The sequence below is a fragment of the Antechinus flavipes genome, chromosome 5 (assembly GCF_016432865.1).
Source record: "Antechinus flavipes isolate AdamAnt ecotype Samford, QLD, Australia chromosome 5, AdamAnt_v2, whole genome shotgun sequence".
NCBI lineage: Eukaryota > Metazoa > Chordata > Mammalia > Dasyuromorphia > Dasyuridae > Antechinus > Antechinus flavipes.
Window position 1 is genome coordinate 100359249 of NC_067402.1, and position 27911 is coordinate 100387159.

The 27911-nt window shown below is 35.6% G+C and overlaps 1 gene segment (V, D, J or C); it reads right to left on the reverse strand.

Moving 5' to 3' along the window:
• Positions 1-26218, reverse strand: part of LOC127538885 (T cell receptor beta constant 2-like) — a 92274-nt gene extending 66056 nt beyond the window's left edge. The window contains 2 exon segments of the C gene segment in view: positions 25705-26003; positions 26106-26218. Coding sequence covers positions 25705-26003; positions 26106-26154 — 348 coding nt within the window.
• Positions 26219-27911: the final 1693 nt, after the last annotated feature.

The window sequence follows — 27911 nt, forward strand, 5'->3', positions numbered from 1 at the left end:
TCTTTAATCATTCTTTATAGTTGATTCATAACTTGTTCAGTTATTTCAATCTTGTCCAACTCTTCATGAATACATTTGTTTTGTTTTGGCAAAAATACTGGAATGGTTTGCCCGTTTTCTTCTCCAATTCATTTTACAGATAAAGAAATTGAGGCAAACAGAATTAAGTGACATAACTAGTAAATGAGGGCAGATGAATCTTCTTGACTCTAGCCCAGTACTCTCTGCACATAATAGCACCTAACTGACCCATAAGAGGACCTGTCATTGCCAGATAATTAACTGGTAAGGATGCCTTCCTCCTCACCTACTGTTCATGTGCCTTTTTTTTCCACTTCCTGAATGTTATTTAAGTTAATTATTCTCATGCAAGGTCATTGCTAACCAACAATTAAATTAAATTAAAGCATATTAAAATTAATTGAAAAATAACATGTATTACAAAGTAATCAAACAATAATTCTTTCACTCCCAGTTCCAAACTTTCAAGGGGAAAATTAAACAACAGCAACAACAAAATTTCAGTTTTTTCCCATCTCAAGCCAAGAAATTTAGTGTCTCCATATAGATCTTCCTTTTTTTCTCAATACTGCCAAGTATGAGAAAGTCAGTCACCTCAGCAATAGCAAAATGCTATTTTAAATTTTAAACAAGCTGCAATACTCCACTTCAATTGTTTCTGCAACAACACATATGAGAAGATGAATATCACTGAACATAAGAAGGAACAAGCATTTATATAACACCTATTATGTGCCAAACTCTTTACTGAAATTAGACCATTTGATGTTCACAACCCTCTGCAATATAGATGCTGTTATGATCCTTAGTTTTTTGTTGAAGAAACTGAGACATTTAGAGGTTGTTACTTGCCAAAAGTCACATATCTAGCAACAGTCTAAGGTTGAATCTGAATCCAGACCCAATGCTCTATTCCCTGCACTACATAGCTGGTTAAGAGAGCAATAGTCTAGCAGCTAGTGTATTTGAAATAAGCAAGCAGAGTGGGTGCAATGAACTCTCTTATCGGAGGCTAGAATGAGTGCTGGCATGTGAGCAAAGCTTACAGAAAGAAGTATAATCAAATTTTTAGAAAATATGTACTGGAAACAATTTTGCCCTATCAGGGATGGAGAAAGGAGGGAAGTAATGAAAGAAAAATAATCAGATCTGTGGTATGGACTGATTGCATTAGTGCTTCTACCCTGCATCCCCATTTATCTGTGTAATTATGAGTATAAAAAAGAAGGCAAGGAGCTGGTGCACTATTGATTAATCTACTCTATACATATCATGGAGGGGAGAATGTGGGATTATTATATGCCATGCAATATATTATTGTTATTATTTATCATCATCATAAGTACAGAAACTAAGTAAGATTTGGGTGTGGCTGGACATTATAAACCTAGTTGTCATATTTTTTGACAAAAAATTTTGTTTTGTGCCTTCCCTTGAGAATAATACAATGTGATTTAATACAATACTCAATATTTGTGTGAATTATCCTCTGCCTGTGAGCAGGTATGCCTGCAGGAAGTATGGCAGAGATAAGAAGATGTGAACATGTCATCCCATAGAGCACTTTCCTTTTGGCATCACTGTTCTCTAAGTGTGCCTTGTTTTCTGCTTCCTTGTCTCCAAGGGATCAGATAATCTAATAATGAGAATCTTCTCTGTGGAGAGAAAAATGGTGAAGACTGTCCCATCTCTTATTCCTAGCTTTGATCACATGGCCAACACATCTTCTCTGTCTGATATACACTTTGTGATAACATTCTTTACCCCTGTTATTCTTCAGAGTTCTTTGCAGAATTGCTTATACCCATCAGGCACCTTTCCATTGCTCTCTGTGTGTGATGCATTATCTTTAGTTCCTCCTGAGAAGTGGTACTCTACACAAAGAAAATACAAAATAATTTCATTTGAGGGTTGGATAAAGAAAGTCTCTTGTAGGAGATAGGGTTTGGGCTGGGCTTTGGCAGAAAGTAAAGATATTAAGAGAATTCTAAGGTGAAAAAGGAAGAGACCATTTCAGGTTTGTGGAACAGCTTGAGCCACAGTACAAAGACAGGAGTTAGACTATCATGAATGAGAAATAGCAAGGAGAGCAGTTTGACTTGGTAGAAGAATGCATGAAAGGGAGTGATGCATAATAAACCAGAAAAGTAAGTTGCAGCTAAGAGGGGAAGAGTTTCAAGTAGCAAACAGGAGAGTTTGTATTTGATCTATAGGAGGAAAGGTTTCACTGTAGCTTATCAAGCAGGATAAAGTGGTGGTCACACCAGTACTTTAAGAATCTCAGTTTTGTTAGGGGTATTCTAAGAGGATGTAGGTATAATTTGACTTTATTATTATAAATTGACTATTATAGTATAGATAAAAAAATTAGGGGTGGAAAAGGGATTGTATTGGAAGAAGAGGAAAGAGGAAGTTTAAAAAAAGGAGGTTCACATGAAGAGGAGAAAAAAACATATTACAGTTGAATGAAAAAAGGAAGAGGGAAGGATATTATTTGAACCTTAATCTCATCAGATTTTGCTCAAAGAAGGAATATCATACATATTTAATTTGATATAGGAACTTGTTTTATCCCATAGAGAAGTAGGAGGGGAAAAGAAAGTGAATGGTTAATAGAAGGGAGAACAGACATAGAAGGGGAAAGGGAGAAGATGGGACAGGGGTTAAAAAGAGAGAAGGTAGATTGAGGGAGGTGGTGGTCAGAAGTAAAACATTGGTGAGGAGGGGAAAAGGGAAAAGAGAGAGAAAAGTATAATTTGGGAAAAATAGGATGGAGAGAAATTTAGTAATTTTATTTTTGCATGTGAATAGGACAAATTCTTGCATAAAATGGAAGCGGATAGTAGACTGGATTCAAAATCTAAATCTTATAAGATATTGTTTACAAAAAACACATTTTAAGCAAAGAGATACATACAGAGTTAAGGTAAATGGCTAGAGTAGAAGTAAAAAAAAAGTAGTTATTTTGATCTCAGATCAATCAAAAGCAAAAATAGATCTAATTAAAAGAGATAAGGAAGAAAACTACATCTTGCTAAAGAGTACCATAGTTAAGGAAGTTAAGGAAGTACCATAGCATCAATACTAAACACCTATACACCAAGTATATTATTATATTGTATATATTATATTATATATTGTGAATACTATTTGGGGGCTAAATAAACTAGATACATTCTCAATAAGATCAGGGACAGGATTGCTCATGGTCATTCTTACTATTTAATATTGTATTAGAAATGTTAGCTTTAGCAATAAGAGAAGAAAAAGAAATTTAAGGAATTAACATTGGTAATGAGAAAACAAAATTATCACTCTTTGCAGATGATATAATGGTATACTTAGAGAATCCTAGAGAATCAACTAAGAAACTACTAGAAACAATTAACAACTTTCACAAAGTTGCGGGATACAAAATAAATCCACATAGCCATTAGCATTTCTATATGTTATCAACAAAGTCCAGCAGCTAGTGATAGAAGGAGAAATTCCACTTAAAATAACTGTAAATAATAATATTTGGGAGTCTACCTGATAAGACAAAGCCAGGGACTATATGAACACAATTACAAAACATTTTCCCCCCAAGTAAAGTTAAATCTAAACAATTGGAAGAATATTTAGTGCTCATAAGTAAGCCAAGCTAATATAATAAAAATGACAATTCTACTTAAAGCAACCTACTTATTCAATGTCATATCAATCAAACTGCCAGGAAATTACTTTACAGAGACAGAAATAAAATAACAAAATTTGAAGAACAAAAAGTCAAGAATTTCAAAGAAATTAATGGAAAAAATGCAAATGAAGGTAGTCTAGTTGAGCTAGATCTAAAATAATATAAAGCAGCAATCATCAAAAACTTTTGGCATTTGCTAAGAAATAGAGTAGTAGATCAGTGGAGTAGGTTAGGTTCACAAGACAAAATAGTCAATGACAGTAGTAATCTAGTGTTTGATAAATGCAAATAATGCAGCTTCTGGGACAAAAACTCATTATTTGACAAAAATTGCTGGAAAAATTGGAAAATAGTATGGTAAAAACTAGGTACTGACCAACACCTAATACCCTATACCAAGATAAGGTCAAAATGGGTTCCTAAAGGGTCATACTATAAGCTAATTAGGAGAACAAAGTATAGTCTGCTTCAATTTATGACGAAAGAAGAACTAGAGAACATAATGAAATGCAAAATGGATAATTCTGATTATACTAAATTTTAAAGGTTTTCTACAAACAAAACCAATGCAACCAAGATTAAAAGGGAAACAGAAAACTGGGGGAAAACTACATCTAAAGGTTCTGTTAAAGGCATAATTTTAAAAATATACAGAGAATTGACTCATTTATAAGAATACAAGCCATTGTATTGATAAATGATCAAAGGATATAACAATTTTCAGATGATGAAATTAAAGCCATCTATAGTCATATGAAAAAAATGCTCTAAATCACTATTGATTAGGAAATGCAAATTAAGACAACTCTGAGGTACCACTATACATTTATCAGATTGATCAAGATGACAGGAGCAGACAATGATAAATGTTGGAGGGGATGTGGGAAAACTGGCACACTCATGCTTTTTGGTGGAGTTATTGAACTGATTCACCCATTCCAGAGAGCAATCTAGAACTATGTCCAAATAGCTATCAAACTATGCATATCATTTGATTCAGAAAGGAAGGAAAAGAACTCACGTGTGTGAAAAATATTTGTAGCAGCTCTTTTTGTGGTAGCAAAAAATTGGAAAATGAGTACATGCCCATCATTTGGGAAATGGCTGAACAAGCTGTGGTGTAAGAAGATAATAGAATATTATCGTTCTATAAAAAAATGATGAACAAGCTGATTTTAGAAAGTCTTGTAAAGTTTTACACAAACTATTATTGAATGAAACAACAGAACCAGGAATACATTGTACATGATGATCAGCTATGAAAGACTTGCTTCTTCTCGGTGGTTCAGTAATCCAAGGCAATCCCAATAGATTTTGGATAGAAAATGTCATCTGCATCCAGAAAAAGAAGTATGGAGATTGAATGTAAATCAACACATGCTATTTTCATTTCTTTTTTCTGTTTCTTTTTTTCTCCCATGGTTTTTACTTTTTATTCAGATTTTTTTTTCTCTCCCAACATGATTCATAAAGCAACACAGAGTAAAAATTAATTAATCAAAAAAAGAAATGAGTAGTATGTAATATTTTCTCTAAAATGTAATGTTATCTGTTGAGGTTTTCTTGGTGTCTCTGGGAGCAGCCTTCATTTCAGTTCATAATCACCACACGAGTAGCCAGGGGTTAAAGTCCAAATCATTTATTGTCTCCTTCAAAGTCCCATCTCCTTCACTTGGGGCTCAGCTAGTTTTTCTGAAGGCCTTCTGGATCTTGTTTCAGTGGAGAAGTGAAGGAGGAAAGCCTGCCACCACTTCTCTATCTTCCCTAGTTCTCATTCTGACTGAGTTTGTTGGAGCTTATGTGCTCTTTTATCAAAGGTGTGAATCTTGTGGAACTATATTAAGTACTAAATACATGTACTGAACTAGACAATTGTTAAGCACCATGCTAAATAATCATTGTCTCTATCAATTCCACTGACTTAGCACCTTGTAAGAATCCTTTGTTTCAAGTTCAGAATTCTGGCCTATAATAATAGGGGATCAGTGGAATAGGTTAGGTTCACAAGACATAATAGTCAATAAGTATAGTAATCAAGTGTTTGATAAACCCAGATAATACAGTTTCTGTCATAAGAACTCACTTTTTGAGAAAACTCCTGAAAAAATTGGAAAATTATATGGAAGAAACTAGGCATTGACCAAAACATAACACCCTATGCCAAAATAAGGTTGAAATAGGTTCCTGATTTAGACATAGTGATAATATAAGCAAATTAAGAGAACAAGGTATAATCTACCTCTTAGATCTATAGAGAAAGAAAGGAATTTATGGCCAAAGAAGAACTAGAGAACATTATGAAACTCAAAATGGATAATTGATTATATTAAATTAAAAAAAGTTTTGTACAAACAAAACCAATGCAGCCAAGATTAAAAGGTAAGAAGAAAACTGGGGGGAAATTTTCTATCCAAGGGTTTTGATAAAAGTCTTATTTCTAAAATATATAGAGAATATAGTCAATTCTCTACATTGATTCAAATTTATAAGAATACAAGCTGTTCTCCAATTGATATATTGTCAAAAGTTATGAATAAACAATTTTCAGATGATGAAAAAGAAGCCATTTCTAGTCATATAAAATGCTCTAAATCATTGATTACTGATTAGAGAAATGGCAATTAAGACAATGCTGAGGTATTGTCATCTGTAAAGATCATCTGTCAGATTGGCTAAGATGACAGGAAAAGATAATGATAAATATTGGAGGGGAGGTGGGAAAACTAGGACATTAATATATTATTGGTGGAATTGTGAACTGATTCAATCATTCTCGAGAACTGTTGGAATCCTTACTAACTGCTAACTAATTAGAGTTGATCTAATCTTACAAGAAGATGTTTTGGCCAGAACCTGAAACTAGGTACTAAGTAGAACTAATCAATACAAGGCTTGTGTTCACACCTTTACTCATTGGAGTTCAATGAGTTCATACCTCCCTTGAAGCTCTTTGGACCAGAGAGCACTATGGGAGAAAACCCATAATCTCTCTCTCTGGAAGGAGCATAAATAGGCCAATGGGCCAGTTGAAGAAGTTCTTCAGAGGAAGACGCTACAAGTCGAGATTTCACCGGAATGACATGAAGACTGGAGCTGGCTGGAGGCTGAAGAAAGCAGAGGCAGAGGCTGAAGGACCAGACCTTTGGATTTGGTGACATTCGGAGAGAGCTCTTGGAACCAAGCAGAGAGATAGGCCTCTAAGCTAACCGGGCTATATTAGAGATAATAAAAGATCTGAACTTTTATCACCTGGCTGCTTTTTGAGAAGAAAAAGATCACCACATTTTGGCGCCCAACGTGGGGCAAACAGACCCCCTCAGTGGATTTCAGTGGAAAAGCTCCGATCCTGATTCAAGTGGAAAAGCTCCGATCCTGATTCAAGTGGAAAAGCCTCTGATCCTGATCCAGTGGAAAAGACTCTTCAACCCAGAAATTAGGGTGAGTGCAACAAAGAAATTTTGTTAGAAGAGTTAAAGTAGAATTTCAGCTAAGATGGGACAGATATTTAGAAAACAGCCTGTTTCTGTTCAAGGAAAATGTTTAAAGAGCATTGTCAAAGTTATGGAAAGCCAAGGTTTAATTATAAGTTTACAGCAAATCACTGAACTTTTACAAACTGTAAAGGATATATGTCCTTGTTTCTCTCTTGATAAGGAATTAGATCTAAATGAATGGAAATTGGTTGGAGAGGATCTTTGTCAATTCTATAATAAAAATGGGCCTAACTCAATAATTAATACATATAATGTAATACAATTGGCTATAAGAAGTTATTTAAGTGATAGAATGATGAAAAGGAAAGTACAGGAGGAAGAAGTACCAACTTTACTAGGTGAAAAGGAGGACGAATCAGATGAGAATGGAGTTAATTACAATTCTGAGTATGATACTTCACAGCAGGAGGAATTAGGTGATTCCACATCTCATGACCCTCCCCCCGCAATTAACCCTTCATGGGTGGAACAAGGGGGAGGGAGAGAGACAGAAACACAGTCAGCTTCTCCTGTAAAGCAGAATTTGACAAGATTAGAAAAAGCATTAATTAAAGCAAAAAATAAAGGAGAAGATATATCTGATTTTATAAATGCATATCCTGTGATTGAAGGGCTCAACTCCTCAGGTCAAAAAGAGAGAAAATACACTCCTTTTAATTTGGGAAAAATTAAAGATTTGAAAAAGGGTTGCACTCTTTATGGGGCTACATCATCTTATGTGAAGATGTTACTGGATAATTTGTCTTATGAAATCTTAACCCTGAATGACTGGAAATCCATCGCTAAAACATGTCTTGGACCGGGACAAAATTTATTGTGGCTTTCAGAGTTTCATGAATTATGTAGGATTCAAGCCCAATGCAATAGGCAAACAGGAGCTATTGTACAAGTTGCTTTTGACCAACTAGCTGGTGAAGGTCAGTATGCAGAGAGTTCAGAACAGATTTATTATCCCATAACAGTGTATGAGCAAATTTCTAAGGCTGCAATAAAAGCTTGGAATTCTCTCCCTGGACAGAAAGATGGAAATAATGTTTTCACAAAAATAGAGCAAGGTCCCAATGAACCTTTTGCAGATTTTGTGGGACGTTTACAAACAGCTGTAATAAGAACCATTGGAGACAATGCAGGAACAGAAATAATGACTAGACATTTGGCTAAGGAAAATGCCAATGAGATTTGCAAGAGAATTATATGGGGGCTAGACAAAAATGCTCCTTTAGAAGAAATCATTAGACGCTGTGCCACAGTGGGCACAAATGCTTATTATGCCCAGATTATGATGAAAATGGAAAGACAAGGTCCTTCTTGGCAGAGGAATTCTAGAGAAACTCGTCGATGTTTTCAGTGCGGAAAAATTGGACATTTGAGAGCTCATTGTAGATATGGAGATAGAGTGAGAAGACAGGGTGAGAGAAAACCCAAAACCCCATGTCCAAAATGTAACCGAGGCTTTCACTGGGCCTCTAAATGTATATTGACCCAGAGAAATGAGAGGCAGGGCCCAGCTCTAAAGTATCAATCAAAGGACAGGTGGGGCATGATAGCAGCTGAGGTTACACCCAGAGAGACTTTAGAAATTCAGAACTCTGATGTCATCAACCAACAGAAAAGCAATCAGGATTACAGTTGGGAAGAATACAGGCCTTTTAAGACAACAAGACAATATCCAATGCAAACAGCTCCAATGTAATTACCAGATGATGAGGAGAAATCCCAAAAGTGGTAAATAGAAGAGAATTAGATAGGTTAACTGCTTGGGGAAGAGGATCTGCTTATATTTCCACAGGTGGAAAAGGAATCAGATGGCTAACAATGAGACTGTCAAAAGAACTTTAAAATCTTCAGCTTTCAGTTCCTGAAAAACCAGCAAGAATCACTGGATTCCCTGAGATGAAAAATTGTTGATGAGACTTTTTGCAGTACTTCAGAGCTTACAGGAATTATTAGATTCCTGGCACATGAACTAATGGACAATGTATTGCTTATGGACTATTTCTAGGACTTATGGACATGTGTAAATTTTCAGGTTGATTTATGTTGTTACATTACTACTAGCCTGTGTTACATTGCTATGTGCTTATGTAAATTATGTATAATGCCTCCCATATTGATGGATTTATGTATACCATGTATATCTGTTACAAAGTTCTGGCCCATATTGATGGATTTATGTGTACCCCCTCAGAAACCCCCTATGTTTTAAAACAAAAGAAAGGGGGAGATGTTGGAATCCTTACTAACTGCTAACTAATTAGAGTTGATCTAATCTTACAAGAAGATGTTTTGGCCAGAATCTGAAACTAGGTACTAAGTAGAACTAATCAATACAAGGCTTGTGTTCACACCTTTACTCATTGGAGTTCAATGAGTTCATACCTCCCTTGAAGCTCTTTGGGCCAGAGAGCACTATGGGAGAAAACCCATAATCCCTCTCTCTGGAAGGAGCATAAATAGGCCAATGGGCCAGTTGAAGAAGTTCTTCAGAGGAAGACGCTACAAGTCGAGATTTCACCGGAATGACATGAAGACTGGAGCTGGCTGGAGGCTGAAGAAAGCAGAGGCAGAGGCTGAAGGACCAGACCTTTGGATTTGGTGACATTCGGAGAGAGCTCTTGGAACCAAGCAGAGAGATAGGCCTCTAAGCTAACCGGGCTATATTAGAGATAATAAAAGATCTGAACTTTTATCACCTGGCTGCTTTTTGAGAAGAAAAAGATCACCACAGAGAACAATTTAGAACTATGATATCAAACTGTGCATACTCTTTGATCCAGCAGTGGGCTGGGCTTATATCCCAAAGAGATCTTAAAGGAGGGAAAAGGACCTACCTGTGCAAAAATGTTGTTAGCAGCCCTTTTTGTAGTGGCAAGGAACTGGAAAATAAGTGGATGCCCATCTCTGACTGAATATATATATTGAAATATTATTGTTCTATAAGAAATTATCAGTAGGATGATTTCAGAAAGGCCTAGAGAGACTTACATAAATTGATTCTAAGAGAAGTGAGTAGAACCAAAAGAACATTGTGCACAGCAATAATAAGATTATGTGATGATCAACTCTGATGGATATGGTTCTTTTCGATGATGAGATAATTCAGGTCAATTTCAATAGACTTGTGATGGAGAGAGCCATCTGCATTCAGAAACAGGAATGAGGAGCCTGACTGTGGATCACAACATAGAATTTTCACTTTTTTGTTATTGTTTTCTTGCTTTTTTTCTTTCTCATTTTTCCCCTTTTTGATCTGATTTTTCTTGTGCTGCATGATAATTGTTGAAATATGTGTAGAAGAATTGCACATATTTAACACATATTGGATTACTTGCTATCTAGGGGAAGAGGGGAGCTGGATTTCTTATATGTTTTCCACTCACAAACCCTTTATGCCCAAGAAATTTCTATGTAACCCCAGGAATATAGGCATATAAAAAGAGGTATGCAAACAAATATTTCCTGATAATAAATAATAAAAAAATTTATTTGAAAACAGTTCTCTAGTATACATATAATTTTTACCACTTGGTAAAATCAAAATAAATTTGCATACTAATAAAATGGATATGCTTGTTTATTTTTACATAAAGGATAAAATCTTGCTGGAATATAATATACATATATAAGAGTTTTCACTTTGGACTTCCCCCCCTTTTTTTTCCTTTTTTTTTCCTTCACGAGCTTAAATTCATTCTGGTATAACAGGTAAACATTAGAAATCATTTTTATATAACAAATTCATTCCTTCTTTGAAAATTATAAAACCTAAACAAACTCTTTTCCCCAGTATAGACAAGATAGTTTCAAGAAACATAATAATCTTTCAAATTAGGGGAGTCAACAAGGGTCCCCCAGTAAGGGCTGAGCTTGATATTCCTGCCTGTTCACCAAACTAACCTCCTAAAACAATTAATCTCCCCTCCCATCAAAACATTCCTAATTGCCTTAGCACAAATTCAATTTTTAGAGGTTATAAATTGTCCTTAACAATACATTCTTGAGGTTCCTTCACAGGTCCTTTAACCATGGTGTAGTAAGTCCACTTCTTCTCAGCCTCCCAATGACAATCCCAGTCATTGATAAGGTCCTTCCAACTCTGATCCTTCCAGGATTTAAAATGCCCCCAGTCTCCTGTAATTACAAATGCCAAAGGTGTCTGGGCCAGCAGAGGTAGAAGCTTTTTTTTTTTTTTTTAAACTAAAGTGCCCTCTTCTGAAAATGAATCCTAGTCTTCCCTTTTTCCATAATATGTTTCAGTGGTGGGGTTCTTTTTTCTTTGTTGGTTCATTTTTAAAAAATAAGAGGTATTAGTGTAAGCACTTTTAATTGTGGAGTCGGGGGATGGTGCTTTAAGTTTTTCTTAAGCTCTCCTCTCTGATCAGGAACCACAAATTAAGAACTCCACCCTCTGCAAGTGCCTACGGCCAATAGCTTCCCTGCCCCACCTCGTCTGCACTCACTGGGTACTGCTTCCTTCTTGCTCACATTTCAGCACCACAACTGGACCTGGTATTCCCAATCAGACAAGGTTGACTCTGTCTTCCTAGATTCAGATCTTCACTCAACAAACAGTGTGGAAGGTAAAAGTCTCTGTGGTCTCTGCTGAGGCTCCAGCCACACCAAGCTAGTCCAAGGAGTCCCTACTTGGTGTTTCTGAGGAGCTACCCTGAAAGTGTTTGTGCTTCACATGGGTTAATTTCCAGCTCTGGGACTTTCTTCAGGTTTTCTTGAGTTGTACCAGGAGAACCTTTGTTCTGCTCCAAATTTTGATTCCTCACTAGTCTATGTTCACTCTGAGATACAAATTTATTTTATTTGGGGTGGAGGAGGGAAAACTGGAAAACTTGAAATTTACCAATTTCTGCCACCATCTTCCTAGAATCCTCCCCTCCAAAGCCACTTTGAATATTTTCCTCATCAGTTAAACAGTTCCCTACTACCTCAGGTGTTATTCTCTTCTGATGCTCTCTACTAACGTGTCATTAACTTGTTTACTACTTCAGGGTCTTGTATTAATCCATAAGTGTTATCTGATTTCTTAAGGGGCAAAACCGGGGTACTAAAAGGGGACATACAAAGTTTTAATAGTACATATTTCACAAGTCCCCTGGATTTTCATATTGATTTTAAAGTGAGGAATTTTTAAACCTCCCCTATTTCTGACATTCATATTCTAGCAGAAGAGAGTGCATTTCAAATACTACCTGATGGTTCAAAACTTTTAATTCCAATAAAAATCAGATTATATAATCTAATCTCTGTCTAATAAATTATTCCCCCACCTCTGGGATTTACTATATCTCTGCTTTAATTTTTCCTATATACAAGAGTGACTTTTATAATAGGTACACAGAAATCTTTTCCTTTATCCCATCCATTAACAATTCCTGAAATTCCTGACTAATTTACGGAGCAAGGATCTCTCTACTCCAGTGATTACTAAATCTTCTCCTTTTTACTCTTGTGGTACACACATGATAATTACTAGTTATAGGTTTTAATGTAATGAACAATCTTAGAATCTTCATAAATAACAGCCAAATGGTTTTAGCTATAATTTCCTCTTAACTCACAAGCAAATGTGAAAAGGCTATCCACACACAGACTCACACAGAAATTACATTTAGTGGAGCAAGGCTGATAATAACAATAGATTCTTTAACACATTTTCTACTTCATGTTAGCTTTTTAGTTTCATTCAGGGAGCTAGATAACAAACTAAATATGGATCTACAATCTCAGAAAGAGCCCATTACTTATTAGTTCAGGTAGAATAAAATCTATCATAAGCAATTAGGTTTCAAATTTTAACAAATTGTTAAAATTAAAGTTATTTTTAAATTAACCATTACTTTAGTTTGTTCCATTCAAGTAAGATTTCCTTTTAGTTGTTTTCCCAATTCACATACACACTTCTTCTCTTTTGTAAGCCAGGAAAGAGTTAAATGCCAATTTTTGCTTCATATGGGTTTTTGCCATGAGATTCTTCCTGACATGATTCCACAAGCCTGAGTTCTGATAACAAAGTTACAGGCTTCTAGCTTGCAGGAGTTTTTAAAGTGATGGCATACTGCTTTTTTGTTTATCACCAAGTTTCCCCAACTCTCTGATCTCTTTCAGTCTATATTCTTTTCATTCCTACATGCTTAAACTTTGTCACTTACCTTTCTACAGAAATTTAATTTCTTTCTCACTCTGCCTACCTTATTCCACTTGCCTTTATCATCTTCATTGTATAAAATATATTTTCCCCTTATCTTGCTCCTCTGCAAAGCTGCTGCAGTCAGCCAGAGGCAGAGGGGAAAAAAGAGAATGATTTAATCCCTAAGGAGCCCAGAATTAGCTCCCAAATTACCTTACCATGATCAAAGACCAAAACACTCACCCATCCAAAAAGACTTCAGTTTCACACATTTTACAGTCAGATTTTCAGTTTCAAATGAATCACAACCCCAAATCTATCTCCATGGGATAGATTCCCTCTCCTTCTATGAAACAGGAGAGATATCAAACCTGCTAGTTCTTATTTCCAAAAGAACAGGCTCCTGTTCCCAAAATTATCTGACATTCCAATCGATTCTCCTACCTATATTCCCCTGCTCTCTTACAAACCTAAGGAAGTGAGAAAAGGAAGTGAGAAAGCCACTTCTTTCAGTACACACAGTACACACAAAGTACACACAGAACCAAGTCTGATGTGGAGGAACTTAGGACCCTGAGTCAAGGATCAGGAGCTCTGGCACTGGAGCAACAGGATGATTTGAAACTTTAAAAAAATCTTATTTTGAGCCACTCTGAAAGAATTATTTCTCAGAATGAATTCCAGCAATTCAGTCTGATATTTTTCCAAGCTAGCAACACAGAGACTGAATTCTTATTTCTCACAAGCCTGCTAAATTTTAACACAGACCACAGTGCAAAGCAGACATCCACACAGACTCACACAGAAATCTCCTATTTCTAACTTTTACATACAGATTTAAGTCTGACATATTCAATTAGTCCTGGGAATGTCTTCCCAGTTTTCTTCCCTTTATATTTTGCTATTTCATCCCAATCACTTTGGATCCCAAAGGGCTTCCGCTGGTTTTTCTGAAAACAATTCTTTTTCTTCTGACTCTGAATTCACCTTTACTTTCCTTACAGACTCTAACTGCTTGGAAGAGCTGCCTTATGGATTGTAACTGCTTAGAAGGGCTATCTTACAGACTACTTATCTACTTAGGTGGATTGCCTTACAAAGTTTAGATGTTTAGACTGGCTTGTAGGATGCCTTACAGACTCTAACTACTTAGACTCAGGGAGCCCTGGTCACCTAAATCTTACTTACCTGGGTTTATAGGCAAAAATTTACTTGACTGCTATTACTTTTGTTTTGCATATGATTTTCTTATTATCAATTTTATAAAGAGAGAGAGAGACAGACAGACAGAGAGAGAGAGAGAGAGAGAGAGAGAAGAAAGACAGAGAGAGAGAGAGAGAAAAGACAGAGACAGAGAGAGAGAGAGAGAGAAAAGAGAGACAGAGAGAGAGATAGAGAGAGACAGAGAGAGACAGAGAGACAGAGAGAAATAGAGACAGAGATAAAGAGGCAGAGATACAGAAGGAGAGACAGAGAGAGAGAAGGCAGGGGTTCATTTTATTACCTTGAGGAATCTTCTTCTGAGGTTTTTTTTTTCTCTTTCAAGGGAGAGTTCCAAATCCAGAGCCAAATGTGCAAGCCACTAGAAGTCCTGGCATGGTAGCTGCTTTTGAGTTTGGGCCAGGAGATTCTTATAGAAAGGAATTCAAATCCTGGACAAGCCCCCAGCTATGTGGAACAGGTAGACCCTTATCAATAATTTCAGAACCTCAGGATAAGTGTAATGAAAAGGAAAGTGTATTAGCTTTCTCAAGAAAGGACATGCTCCCGATGACCAAAGTTGGTGTTAACAGAGAAGTACATATGTGTGTTTAGCAAAGCAAATTATATAGACCCTAACCTCAAACTCCCCCCTCTTTTCTTCCTTTTAACACATCTGCTGAATCTCAGAAGGTATAATCTGCTCACAGAAATCTTCCCAGGCACAAAAGCAAATAAAACAATATTTTTTTTCATTGTATGTCTCACCAGATGGTGAGGTGAAGACTCCCTCTTCCCTTCTAGTCTGGAGGTTTCAACAACTTTTTAGTTTTTGGCTATAGGAAATATGGTTTCATGGTTAGAATGTACTATAGCTGTCTAAAACAATTTGATTCATAAGACAAGATAAAGGATATTCTGGACCCTTTGGAATGAGATACTTTCCCAGAATAAACATCTCTTTAATCCTGAGAGGACTTCATCATCTCACTTGGTGAAGAAAGGAGGGAAAATTTGGAACTCAAAAATCTTATTAAATGAATGCCAAAAATTTTCTTGACATGCAACTGGAGAAAAAATAAAATACTATTTTTAAGTTTTTTTAAATGAGAAAACTAAAGGACTGAGAGAGGTTAAAGTCCAAGTTTGTTCCCCTAGAAATTTCATTTCCACACATTTCCAAGTTTATCACTGCATGCAGAAGTTTGGTTAGGAAAAGATCCTATAGTTGTGCCTATTGGGGACAGAGAGAGGTGGAGGAAGTGAAGGGGGAATTGAAACGGGGATCTAGAAGAGGTTGTTAACAGGTGAAGAGAGAAACTAGATAGATATGGGGGTAGGTAACTGAAGACAAAAGGATGAATTGAGAGAATAGACAGAATGTTTTACAGGCTAGAAGAGACAGCAAGGAATGACATAAGATTAATTAGGGGGGCTCACCAGCTGCTCCAACAAAAGCCAGGATTTACAGAGGGTTCATGATGGCAGGATTTGATTGATTTTTATATTCTATAAGTAGAATGCATTTGTAAAGCAGCAGGTCATCTCATGCCCACCCCTCCACATATACCTGCATGCCAACTTTCCCTTTCTTACCATCTTCTATGAGTTCTCTTATTTGTAGCCTTTTCATAGACAAATAGCTTTTAAATGATAAAGAAATTTCCACAGGCATTCTAATTAACTGTGAGAATTTATGAAATGGAGGGAATGGGAGTTTGTATATAAAGGGAACTGAAGGTTTATATGGTGGTCTACATTCTTGCAGGACACATTTTTTGGTGGCAGGAATATTTGAAGAAAGGAGGAAGAGAAAGAAGAGAAGGAAGAAAGCAAAGCAATGTTTTGAGTCTTTCTACTATACAAGCCTAATATCTTAATATTAAATTGGTTTGGGGGAATATGATCTGACCATATCTGAACAAACCAAGAAGAAAGTGGGAGTTTGGGGTAGTAATAGATTCCTTTCCTCCAGGCTCCTGGAGGCTCTCTAAATCTCTTTATTCTTATTTCTACTCCTAAACCTAAAGGGTTATTCTCCTCAGACAAATGTCAAATCTTAAAAGAAATAACCAAAGTTGAATGGAGTTTAGAAAATACTACCAGACCTGCTTACGAATCTTCACTTGAGGGTTCAAGGTTTGTGTGTCTGGAGGTAGGTGACATAATACCAAACTTAAATAAGTTTGATCATATTTTCATAATAGTAATTCAGTTTGGGAAAGGCAGGAGAAATGGTTTTCAAGAAATTGAATTTTATCACAAATGGGAAGATGGAAAAACAATATCTAACTGCCATCACTGAATTCAGGTCACTAGAACTATATGAATTGCCTACATTGATATTGAAAGAGCATGTAAATATGGTTGCTGAATTACACTTAGAAATATTTGGAAAATTATAGCAAATGAAAGGACATAGGAGAGGGGCAAAAGGTTTTTTTTTTTTTTTCAAAAAGGGGAAGAAGGTAGATTGATCAAATCATAGGCCAATGAATAACTCAATTCCTAAAAAAATTCTAGAAGACAGTGTTAAAATAATGATTTTAAACAGTGGTAATCACAATCAGTCAGCATAGTTTTCTCTCAAAATATGCTCTATACTAATATCATTTGGTGGTTTTTGTTGCTGTTGCTGTTGTTGTAGTTGTTTGGGGAGGTTGACAGTTACTTGAGTAATTATGAAGAAATCCCAAAGGAATACCTGAATTTAAAAACAATATTTGGCAATGTCTTTCAAACACTTACCATGAACTATTAGATGAATAAAATGGAAATGGACAGAATAGAGAGTTTGGTTACATGATGGATGTTTTAGAACTAGATAAAGATCAAGTTGGGAAAACATCTTTAATGCGGCATATCAGGTCTCTGTCCTTGGTCCTATTTCATTTTTTTCAAAGACCTGAGTGAAAGCACATGTAATCCATATTCCAGTTTTCTTCTCTCTGCGTTCACATAGACAGAATTCAGTCTTTTTTTATTAAAGATGTTTATTTTTCAAAACATATGCATGGAAAATTCTTTAAAATTAGCCCTTCAGCCCTTCAGTCCTTTTTGTAGTGACTAGAAACTAGAAACTGAAGGGATGCCCACAAATTGGAGAATGGCTGAATAAATTGTAATCTATGAATGTTATGGAATATTATTGTTCTATAAGAAATGTACAGCAGGATGAATACAGAGAGGCTTGGAGAGGCTTACGTGAACTGATGCTAAGTGAAATGAGCAGAACCAGGAGATCATTATACACTTCAACAACAATACTACATGATATCAATTCTGATGGACATGGCTCTTTTCAACAATGAGAGGATCCAAATCAGTTCCAATTGATCTGTAATGAACAGAACCAGCTATACCTAGAGAAAGAACACTGGGAAATGAATATGGACCACAACATAACATTTCCATTCTTTCTGTTAATGTTTGCTTGCATTTTTGTTTTTTTTTTTTTTCTTCTAGGTTATTTTTACCTTCTTTCTAAATCCGATCTTTCCTGTGCAACAAGATAACTGTATAAATATGTATACATATATTGTATTTTACATATACTTTAACATATTTAACATGTATGGGACTACCTGCTATCTGGGTGGGGGGGAAAGAGGGGAGAAGTTGAAACAAAAGGTTTTGCAAGGGTCAATGTTGAAAAATTACCCATGCATATGTTTTGTATATAAAAAGCTATAATAAAAAATAAAATAAAAAAAATAACATTAGCCCTTGCACCTTGTATTCCAATTCTCTCCTCCCCCACTCCTTCCCCTAAATAGCAAGTAGTCCAATATATGTTAAACATGGTAGAAATATGTTAAATCCAATATATACATACATATTTATACAATTATTGCCTCACAAGAAAAACCAAATCAAACCAGAAAAAAAATGAGAAGCAAAATAAAATGCAAGCAAACAACAAAAAGAATAAAAATGCCATGTTGTGAACATATGTGTTCACACTCAGTTCCCACTGGGTGTAGATGGATTTCTTCATCACTGAACAATTGGAAGTAGTTTGAATCATCTCATTGTTGAAGAGAGTCATGTCCATCAGAATTGATGGTCCTATAATATTGATATTGCCATGTACAATGATCTCCTACTTCTGCTCATTTCACTTAGCATCATTTCATGTACATCTTTTTTAGGCTTCTCTGAAATCAACCTGTTCATTGTTTCTTACAGAACAATAATATTCCATAACATTTGTATACCACACTTTATTCAGTCATTCTCAATTGATGGGCATCCACTCAGTTTCCAATTTCTCGCCACTACAAAAAGGGCTGCCACAAACATTTTTGCACATGTGCATCCATTCCCTTTCTTTAAGATCTCTTAGAGATATAAGCCCAGTAGAAACACTGTTGGGTCAAAAGGTATACACAGTTTACTAATTCTTTAGGCATAATTCCAAATTGCTCTCCAGAAGGGTTGGATCCATTCATAGTTCCACTAACAATGTACTAGTGTCCCAGTTTTCCCACATCCCTTCCAACTTTGTCATTATAGAATTCAGTCTTAGGGGCATTTAAAAAATATATCCTTTTAAAATTTAAAAATAGGAGTTTCTATACAAGAGAATTGAAGTTTTGCAGGATAAACTTGTGGTGGTTGGAATTTTTGGAAAAAGAGGAGAAAGAGGAGAAGGAAGAGAGTATAGCAATATCTTAAGTCTCTCCACTATACAAGCCTAATATCTTAATATTCAATTGGTTTTGGGGAATATTATTTGAACATATCTGAACAAACCAAGAAGAAAATGGAAGTTTGGGAAGTAAAGATTCCTTTACTCCCAGCTCCTGGGGGGTATGTCTCTTTGTTCTTATTTTTATCCCTACACATAAGGAATATTCTCCTAGGACAATGCCAGATCTTGAACAAACAAAGTTTATTGGAGTTTAGAAAATACTACCAGGCTTACTAGGAATCTCAACTTGTGACTTCAAGTTTAGTGTATCTGGAGGTGGGTAACATATGAAAACAAACTTGAATAAGTTTAATCATGTTTTCTTTTTAAAAATATGTTACAATATATGCTAAATCCAATATATGTACACATAGTTCTACAATTATCTTGTTGCACAAGAAAAATCAGATCAAGGAAAAAAACTGAGAAAGAAAACAAAATATAAGCAAACAACAACAGAAAGAATGAAGATGCTATGTTGCAGTCTACACTAAGTTTCCACAGTCCTCTCTTTAGGTATAGATGGCTCTCTTCATCACTGAACAATTGGAACTGGTTTGAATCATCTCGTTGTTGAGGAGAGCCATGTCCATCAGAATTGATCATCATATGATGTTGCTGCTGTGTACAATAATCTCCTGGTTCTACTCATTTCACTTAGCATCAGTTCATATAAGTCTCTTCAGGCTTTTCTAAAATCATCCTCCTGATCATTTCTTACAAAACAATAATATTCCATAACATTCAGAGACCATAATTTATTCAGCCATTCTCCTATTGATGGGCATCCACTCAATTTCCAGTTTCTTGACACTACAAAAAGGGCTGCTACAAACATTTTTGCACATACAGGTCCCTTTCCCTCCTTTAAGATCTCTTTGGAATATAAGCCCAGTAGAAATACTGCTGGATCAAAGAGTATGTACAGTTTGATAACTTTTTGAGGATAGTTTCCAATTGCTCTCCAGAATGGTTGGATTCATTCACAGTTCCACCAACAGTGTCTGATACACTGATTACCACAGTTTTCCCACATCCCCTCCAACATTCGTGATGAAAGGAAAAGATAATGACCAATCTGACAGGTATGTAGTGGTATCTCAGAACTGTCTTAATTTGCATTTCTCTGATTAATAGTGATTTGGAGCACCTTTTCATAGATCAGGTTTTCATAACAGTAATTTAGATTAGGAAAATCAGGAAAAATAATTTTCAAGGAATTGAAATTTATCACAAGTGGGAAGACTGAAAAGCTACCTAGGTGCCATCATTAAATTCAAGTCACTAGAACCATATGAACTGCATGCCATGATATTGAAAGAATATGTGAGTATACGGTTGCTAAATTACTCTCAGTGATATTTGGAAAATTATAGCAAGTGAAAGGACATGAGAAACAAAACAAAAATTATTATTTTCCAAAAAGGGGAAAAAGGTAAATTGATTAAAGTATACATCAATGAGAAATTCAATTCCTAAAAAATTCTAGAACATATTGTTAAAACAATGATTTTGAACAGTGGTAATAGCATTCAGCCAACATAATTTTCTCTCAAAATATATATTATACTAATATCATTTGGTGATTTTTGTTGTTGTTGTTGTTGTTGTTATTGTTATTGGGGGTAGACAGTTACTTGAATAATTATGAAGAAATCTAAAAAGAATGCCTGGATTTTAACAAAATATTTGGCAACGTCTTTCAAGCACTTACCATGTACCATGACATGAATAAAATGGAAATAGGTAGGTTGAGAGTTTGGCTAGATGATAGATGGCTTTGGAACTAGATAAAGATCAAGTTGAGAGAATATCTTTAATGGAGCACATTGGGGTTCTGTCCTTCTTCTTATTTGATATTTTTCAGAGACTTGAGTGAAAATATATATAACCCATGTTCCAGTTTCCTTCTTTCTGATTTTACAAACAGAATTCAGGTGCACTTCTTAAAATATCCTTTGTCTCATATTACCTGGGATACACTTTGGAACCTCAGAATATTGGCTTATTTGACTTTCCCATTTTCCCACCAGAATCTTCCCCAGGAACTTCAGAATGTATCTTATATCAAGATTTCTGTAGATCTCCATGTCTTCAGTTTTTTTCTAGAAAAAGATACAGGGCAACTCTGAAATTAATAATAAATGTTGCATGGAAGACAAAACTTTATTTTGCCCCCCCAAAAAAATACAAACTATACAAAGAAATTCATAATCATTCAAGCTAACTCTCTTTTCCTCCTCCGAGCCTCAAATATCCAGCATATATATATATATATATATATAATATATATATATATATATATATATATATATATATATATATGGTTGAAACTTTACAGATGGTTTCCTGGAATGTCAATCATCCACCCAATGAAGAAGCACAGACCAGCTAATTCACAATAATTGTATACCAAAGGGCCCATGTTGCTAGCACATGTCACAGCTGGATTTTTGTTGCTATTTCTTTCTATATAAAGGTCATTTCATATTCTCACTTCTCTCTAAGAATTTTTTTGCGTTTTTTTTTTTTTTTTTGGAATTCAAGTCAATCTTTCCTTCTTCTCTTTGGGAAATTTTCTCTAGAGATTTGTATTGCTTTATCATTATCTCTGGTTTTGCCATGCCTGGAGACCATGTAGTTCATTTCTTTTCTGGGGCTTGATTTCCTTCTCCAAACATAGATTAGCTACTCTGTCAAAGGATCTCTATGACAGCCATCAATGAGGATGGAGTATTTCCATAGGGTATAAAGAAGACTTCATCACTCTTGGGAACATATCTGTTTTCTGTTAAGTCCTTCTCTTGGATCCCTAAGCTCGGTTCTAACCACTTTAAATGTCTTCAAATGCACTATCACAGGAAAAATGCATTTTGGTAATGTGTGGACATAATTTAAAAGCTGCTTTTTTGTGTGAATCTTGTTGAATGAAAGTAGCATTAGAACCTTAGAGTTTTTTCAATGCTATTCCAACATTTCAAAAACGAACAAAGAATGCCATATGATGGAATAGAAAGACATTTGGAATCAGAGAACCTTCATTCCAAATCCATCTCTTTTACTTATTACCTGTATAACTATAGACTAACCTCTACATCCTTCTTTGCCTCAGGTTCTTCATATATGAAAAGAAGAGGTTAAATTTGATGACTCCTGGGGTCATTTGCAATTGAAAATCTATGATTCTATTTAAAAATAATATTTCTAAAAGGATTTTTGTAGTTCCAAAAAATGCAGAGAAAAGAGAAGATAAATGTCCACTGATTAAGGAGATTGAACAAGTTATAACATGTGAAAATCTTGGAATTCTGTTACTTTGTAAGAAATGGTGAAAGTGAGGTTTGAAGAAACAAAGACTGTACTACTTAAAGTGATGCTTCTGTCCACCTCCTCAGCTGACAGGTCCATCCCATTATCACTACCCATTAACTTTTGGAACTGTGGAAATGATGGAAAAAGTAGAAGAGGAAGGGTGGGCAAAATAGAGTTCAGCTATGAGGGAATTGATCTAAAGGAAGAGGTGAGCAAAGACTTTTCAAATACAAAAGAATGAGGGAGAAAAGTGGCTGTTGACCCAGAGGCAGCCAACTTTTCTCTCAGCAGACTCCCTTTGGACCCAAGAGGCCCCAGTGCAAGCAGTGAATGTATGTGGCGGCAAGAAATGATAGGTATGACCAGAACAAAATAGGAACAGGGGCTGAGGAGGAGCAGGAAAATGAGCTGACTATACCAGTGGTCATTTTGTTTTTCTGACCTTTTTCTCTTGAAAAGTACTGCCATTTGATCTACCATCCCTCTATTTTCCCTCACTGATAATATGTTCTTTAGTCTTTCCTTGTAGTTGATTCATAAGCTGTTGAGTTATTTCAGTCCTGTCCAACTCTTTGTAACCCCATTTGGGGTTTTCTTGGCAAATATACTGGAGTAGTAAGCCACTTCCTTCTCCAACTCATTTTACAGATAAGGAAACTGAGACAAGCAGGGTAAAGTGACAGCTAGTAAATGAGGCCAGAGTTGAACTCAGGAAAATGAATCTTCCTAACTTTAGGCCCAGCACTTTGTGCCTTATGGTGCCACCTAGGTAACTCATAAGACGTCCTGTCAATGTCTGTATTTGACTAGTAGGGATGGCTTCCCCTTCACCTATTGTCCTTGTGCCTTTTTTTAGTTCCTGGATGTTATTTAAATCAATTATTCTCATACAAGATCTTGATTAATCAACAGTTTAATTAAGTTAGACAATAGCATATTAAAAATTAATTTAAAAAACACATTTATTACAAAGCAATTAAACATAATTAGTTCACTCCCAGTTTCAAATCTTCAGGAGAGAAACTATACAACAGCAACAACAAAATTTCAGTTTTTTTTCTCCCATCTGTAGCCAAGAAATTTAGAGTCTCCTTATAGAACTTCCTTCTTCTCTCAATCCTGTAATAGGAATCTCAGCAATAGGAAAATAGGGAAATTTCCACTTAAGTTGTTACTACATCACATATGAGAAGATGAATATCGCTGAACATAAGAAGGAACAAACATTTACACAATACCTTCTAGGTGCCAAGCATTATGTTTAGTGCTTTACAGATATACATACACACACATACATACATATGTATGTGTGTGCATGTTTTTATACATATATCCTGTATTTACTTTGTTGTGAGCTTGTTTTGTTTCCCTAATAAAATGTAAGCTTTCTGAAGATACTGTCTCACTTTTGGCTTCAAGTATTCATCACATCTGGTACCAAGAATCTGATGTCAAATATCACACAAGATCTGTTAGCTACCAAAGAAAGGAGAAGAAAACCTGGAATATAAAGGAAAAAAGCTTACAACTTAGAGTCATCTCGGCAGAGAAACTAAATATAATCCGAAAGAAGAAAAAATGGACTGAAAGATGATTACCAGTTATTCTTAATGAAAAGGCAGAAACTTTGAAATGCCTACACAGGTATTGTATAATATAGAAAAGTAAATACATTTTTGATTATGTGATGATAAATCATTCTCATGATAGGAGGAAGAAAAAAAAAGCATCTTCTTAGACCCCTAAAATTTTGAAGACTCAAAGATAAAGTAAGACTGAGAGAAAGTCTAGAATTAGCATTATTCTATTTGAAAGTCTTCAGAGACAAAGAAAATATGTTGAATATAAGAATATACTGGGGGAAATAAAGGACCTTGTCTCATATAATAGGAGTACGAGATGATGCAACCATAGAGGAAGAAGTGGGTGAATGGACATCCCATGAGCCTCATTTTCATCTGAACTAGACATGAAAGTTGAACACGAACACATACATCCAAAATGCATAGTAGAAGACTACATTGATATTAATCAATAGGGAAATAGGATGGAACAGGGACAGAGAAGTTGAAAAGACAGTACAGGGTAGACGAGGAAGCAGTAATAATCAAAGCACACACCAGTATTAGAGGGTGATTAAATTGAATTTTTAAACTAAGGTTAATTAATTAATTAAATTGAAATGAAATAAATTAAATTAAAATAAAAAAAAGAAGTGGGGCAATGAGAGATGGGAAGCAGACAGTGAAGGACAAAGAGGGGGCAAAGAATATGCATGTCAAAGAATCTTTAGGGGTTCAGATATCTTCTTAACAACTATTAGAAAGAATGGTTTAATGGCAGCTCAGAATGTTGGAAAGGGAATATAATGTAAACAATAATAAATGATAGAAGTGGATTTTCAAAACTGCTTATCAATGAGATGCTATTTACTAGCAAAATTCTACAACATATTACTAAAGAGAGGATTTGTGAGCCTTTAGAAAAGAATCTGTGATCTTTAGGAACAAATGAAGGATAAATTATGCCAAATAGTATCCCTCGATTCCCTTCTGTCTCTTTTTCCTTTCTTCCCTCCTTCCCTCCTTCCTGCCTTCTCTCCTTTCTCCTTCCTTCTCTCCCTCCCTGATTCTCTCTCTCTTCTCTTCTTCCTCCTCCTTTCTCCTTCTTCTTCTTCTTCTTCTTCTTTTTCTTCTTCTCCTTCCTTCTTCTTCTTCTCCTTCCTTCTCTCTCTCTCTCTCTCTCTCTCTCTCTCTCTCTCTCTCTCTCTCTCTCTCTCTCTCCCTCCTCTCAGTCACTGGAATGCCCTAGCTATAATGTATAAATTATGAAAAGGAAAACTTTTGAAAAAAGTCTCCATTAGATCTTTATTAATAAGATGCTGGAATTGGAAAATGATAGCATAGGATTATTGACTAGATCTTCTGCTGGTTAAATTAGTTACAGAGAATTAACTCCGGCTCAGGAATCTCCTCACTTCTTGAAATCCCAATTAAAAGGACTAAATACATTCCTATACTTATGTTTTGTTTCTTGTGTCTTATTCCTCTGATGTCTCCCCAGGTTCTCCCAACTTGTGCCAAGATTGTAACCAGCCAACCACATGCCCACCTCTGTTTCCTGTACTGGGTTTGTGCATAGAGAGGAGGATACTGTGTGATACTGTGCCTTTGCAACTGGCACAGAGATACAGAGCCAAGTCTTCCAGTTCTGTGAAACCTATCTTGAGAATGGAGGATGAGTACATGGGCCATTCAGCTGTAAACCTAGACTTATCCACCCTTGATTCCACTATTTTATTTTTCCGAAAGTCATACAGGAACTGTGGCCTTTGCTCTGATTTCTGTCTGTACCAGTAGAGGATATCATAAGTGGGCATTGGCTCACACTGCAGGGTTACTTCCTGGCCAGTCCTTGTGATCAGGTGTCTGGGGGTCTGGATGACTCTGGCATTCACAAGACCTATGGGGAAGGAGACAAACACTAGGAATGAGATATCTCAAACACAGTACTGGAAGTTGGAACTAAAGCTGGTCTGATTTGGGGCCAATGATGAGAGCTCACCTGCACCTAGGAGACAAAAGGTTGCACACCAGAGACAGTGAATGTCCATTGAGAGTTTAGCATATGAATGAGGGATAGGTCTAGCTCAGAGCTCTCTCTTAGTGCAAGGAGAAATGTCTAGAGCTCTGAAGACTAGTCCAGCCTTTGTAAGCAAGGACTGTTTGTGACATCATCTCAAGAGCCCAAGCAGCCACAGGATTATCCCTCCAGAGAGAGCCAGATTTTATATTCCCAGGATATGATCAGTTGTAGCATGCATGTAGCATGTAGTAGTTAGAGCCCTGAGCTCTTGATCAAGAAGATTAAATCCCCACTTCAAACATTAGATGTCCAATCCTGACCAAGTTACTTAAAGTTCCCATGTCTCATTTTCCCCATCAGTAAAACTGAGATAAAATTAGCACCTATTTAAAAGGATCAAATGAGATGATAAATGGAAAGCATTTTTGTAACCTTAAATTGCTACATAAATATTATTATTATTTATGTGTTGTTGTTGTCTTTAAAATATATTCATTTTTAATGATTCAGGCCTAACATGTATGCTTTGGTTTTTTAATTCAATTCAGGTTAATTCAGTAAAACTTTAGATAATCATTCACTCTGAAAAAGATATGGAGTAGGTAGGTCTGGGATTTTGCCTAGAGAGTAACAAATATACTGGATTTAGAATCAGAACATTTGAGTTCTAGTTTTATCTCTCTTGTTTTTTGCTATGGGATTATAGTTGACTAATTTCATCTCCAAGACTCAGTTAGTTCATCTGCAAAATGGCAAAATAGGGGCTGATAATTATTGTGCCACAAACCTGACAAGATTGTGAGGAACATATTTTGTAAAGCATTATTCTGAACTATGTAATATCATTGTTCTCATAAGAAATTAAGTCAAGAGCAACAGGAAAGAAAGAAGTCTGTAAAGGGTCATTGTCTGAAAAAGGTATTTTTTTTTCATCCTTTGTACTTGGATTGACCTAAGTGAAATTCAATTTACTGACATACCTTAAATGGATTCTTTTAAGGGTCTGGAGTGAAAAATGTGAAGAAACAAAAACATTTCAGAGTATGTCGCTGCCACCTAGGGGAAAACTAGCTAGAAGGAAAAACTCAAAAGGAAGTGAAGTGAAAAAAATTGGAGACTGGAATTGTGGAGGAAGAGTGAAGCTGCTGCCATATTGAAAGTTGAAGGCAGACTGTGTCAGTCATCCAATTTATTAATCATACAACAAGCATTTATTCAGTGTCTAGAGTGCTAAGCACTGGGCTAGATAATGAAGGTGAAAAGACAAAAATGGAACAATTCCTACCTTTAGGGAGCTTAATTTCTATCTTGGGAAATAACATATGCATATATTAATATATCCAATGTATACCTATAAAGTAATTATTAGGGGCAGGAGGGGAGTAGGGGTGAGGAATTTAAGAAAGTTTTCATCAATACATAATTGGGGAAAAAGTCTTTGCAATGATAAAAGTCTTATTTCCAAGATTTACACGAAGTTGATTCAAATTTATAATAACAAGAGCTATCCCCAATTGATAAATTGCCAAGGATATGAATAAATAACTTCCTAAGGAAGAAATAAAAATTATAAATAATCATATAAAAAGTGTTCTAAATCAGTAAATAATCAGAGAAAAAATGAAAGCATCTCTCATGAGATTGGCAAAGGCTACCAAAAAAAACAACAAATGTTGGAAGCACTGCAGGAAAACAGATATAGTAATATACTGTTGTTAAAGCTGTGATTTAATCTGGAAAATCAATTGTTACTATCTCCCAAAATTTCAGACCTAGCACCACAAA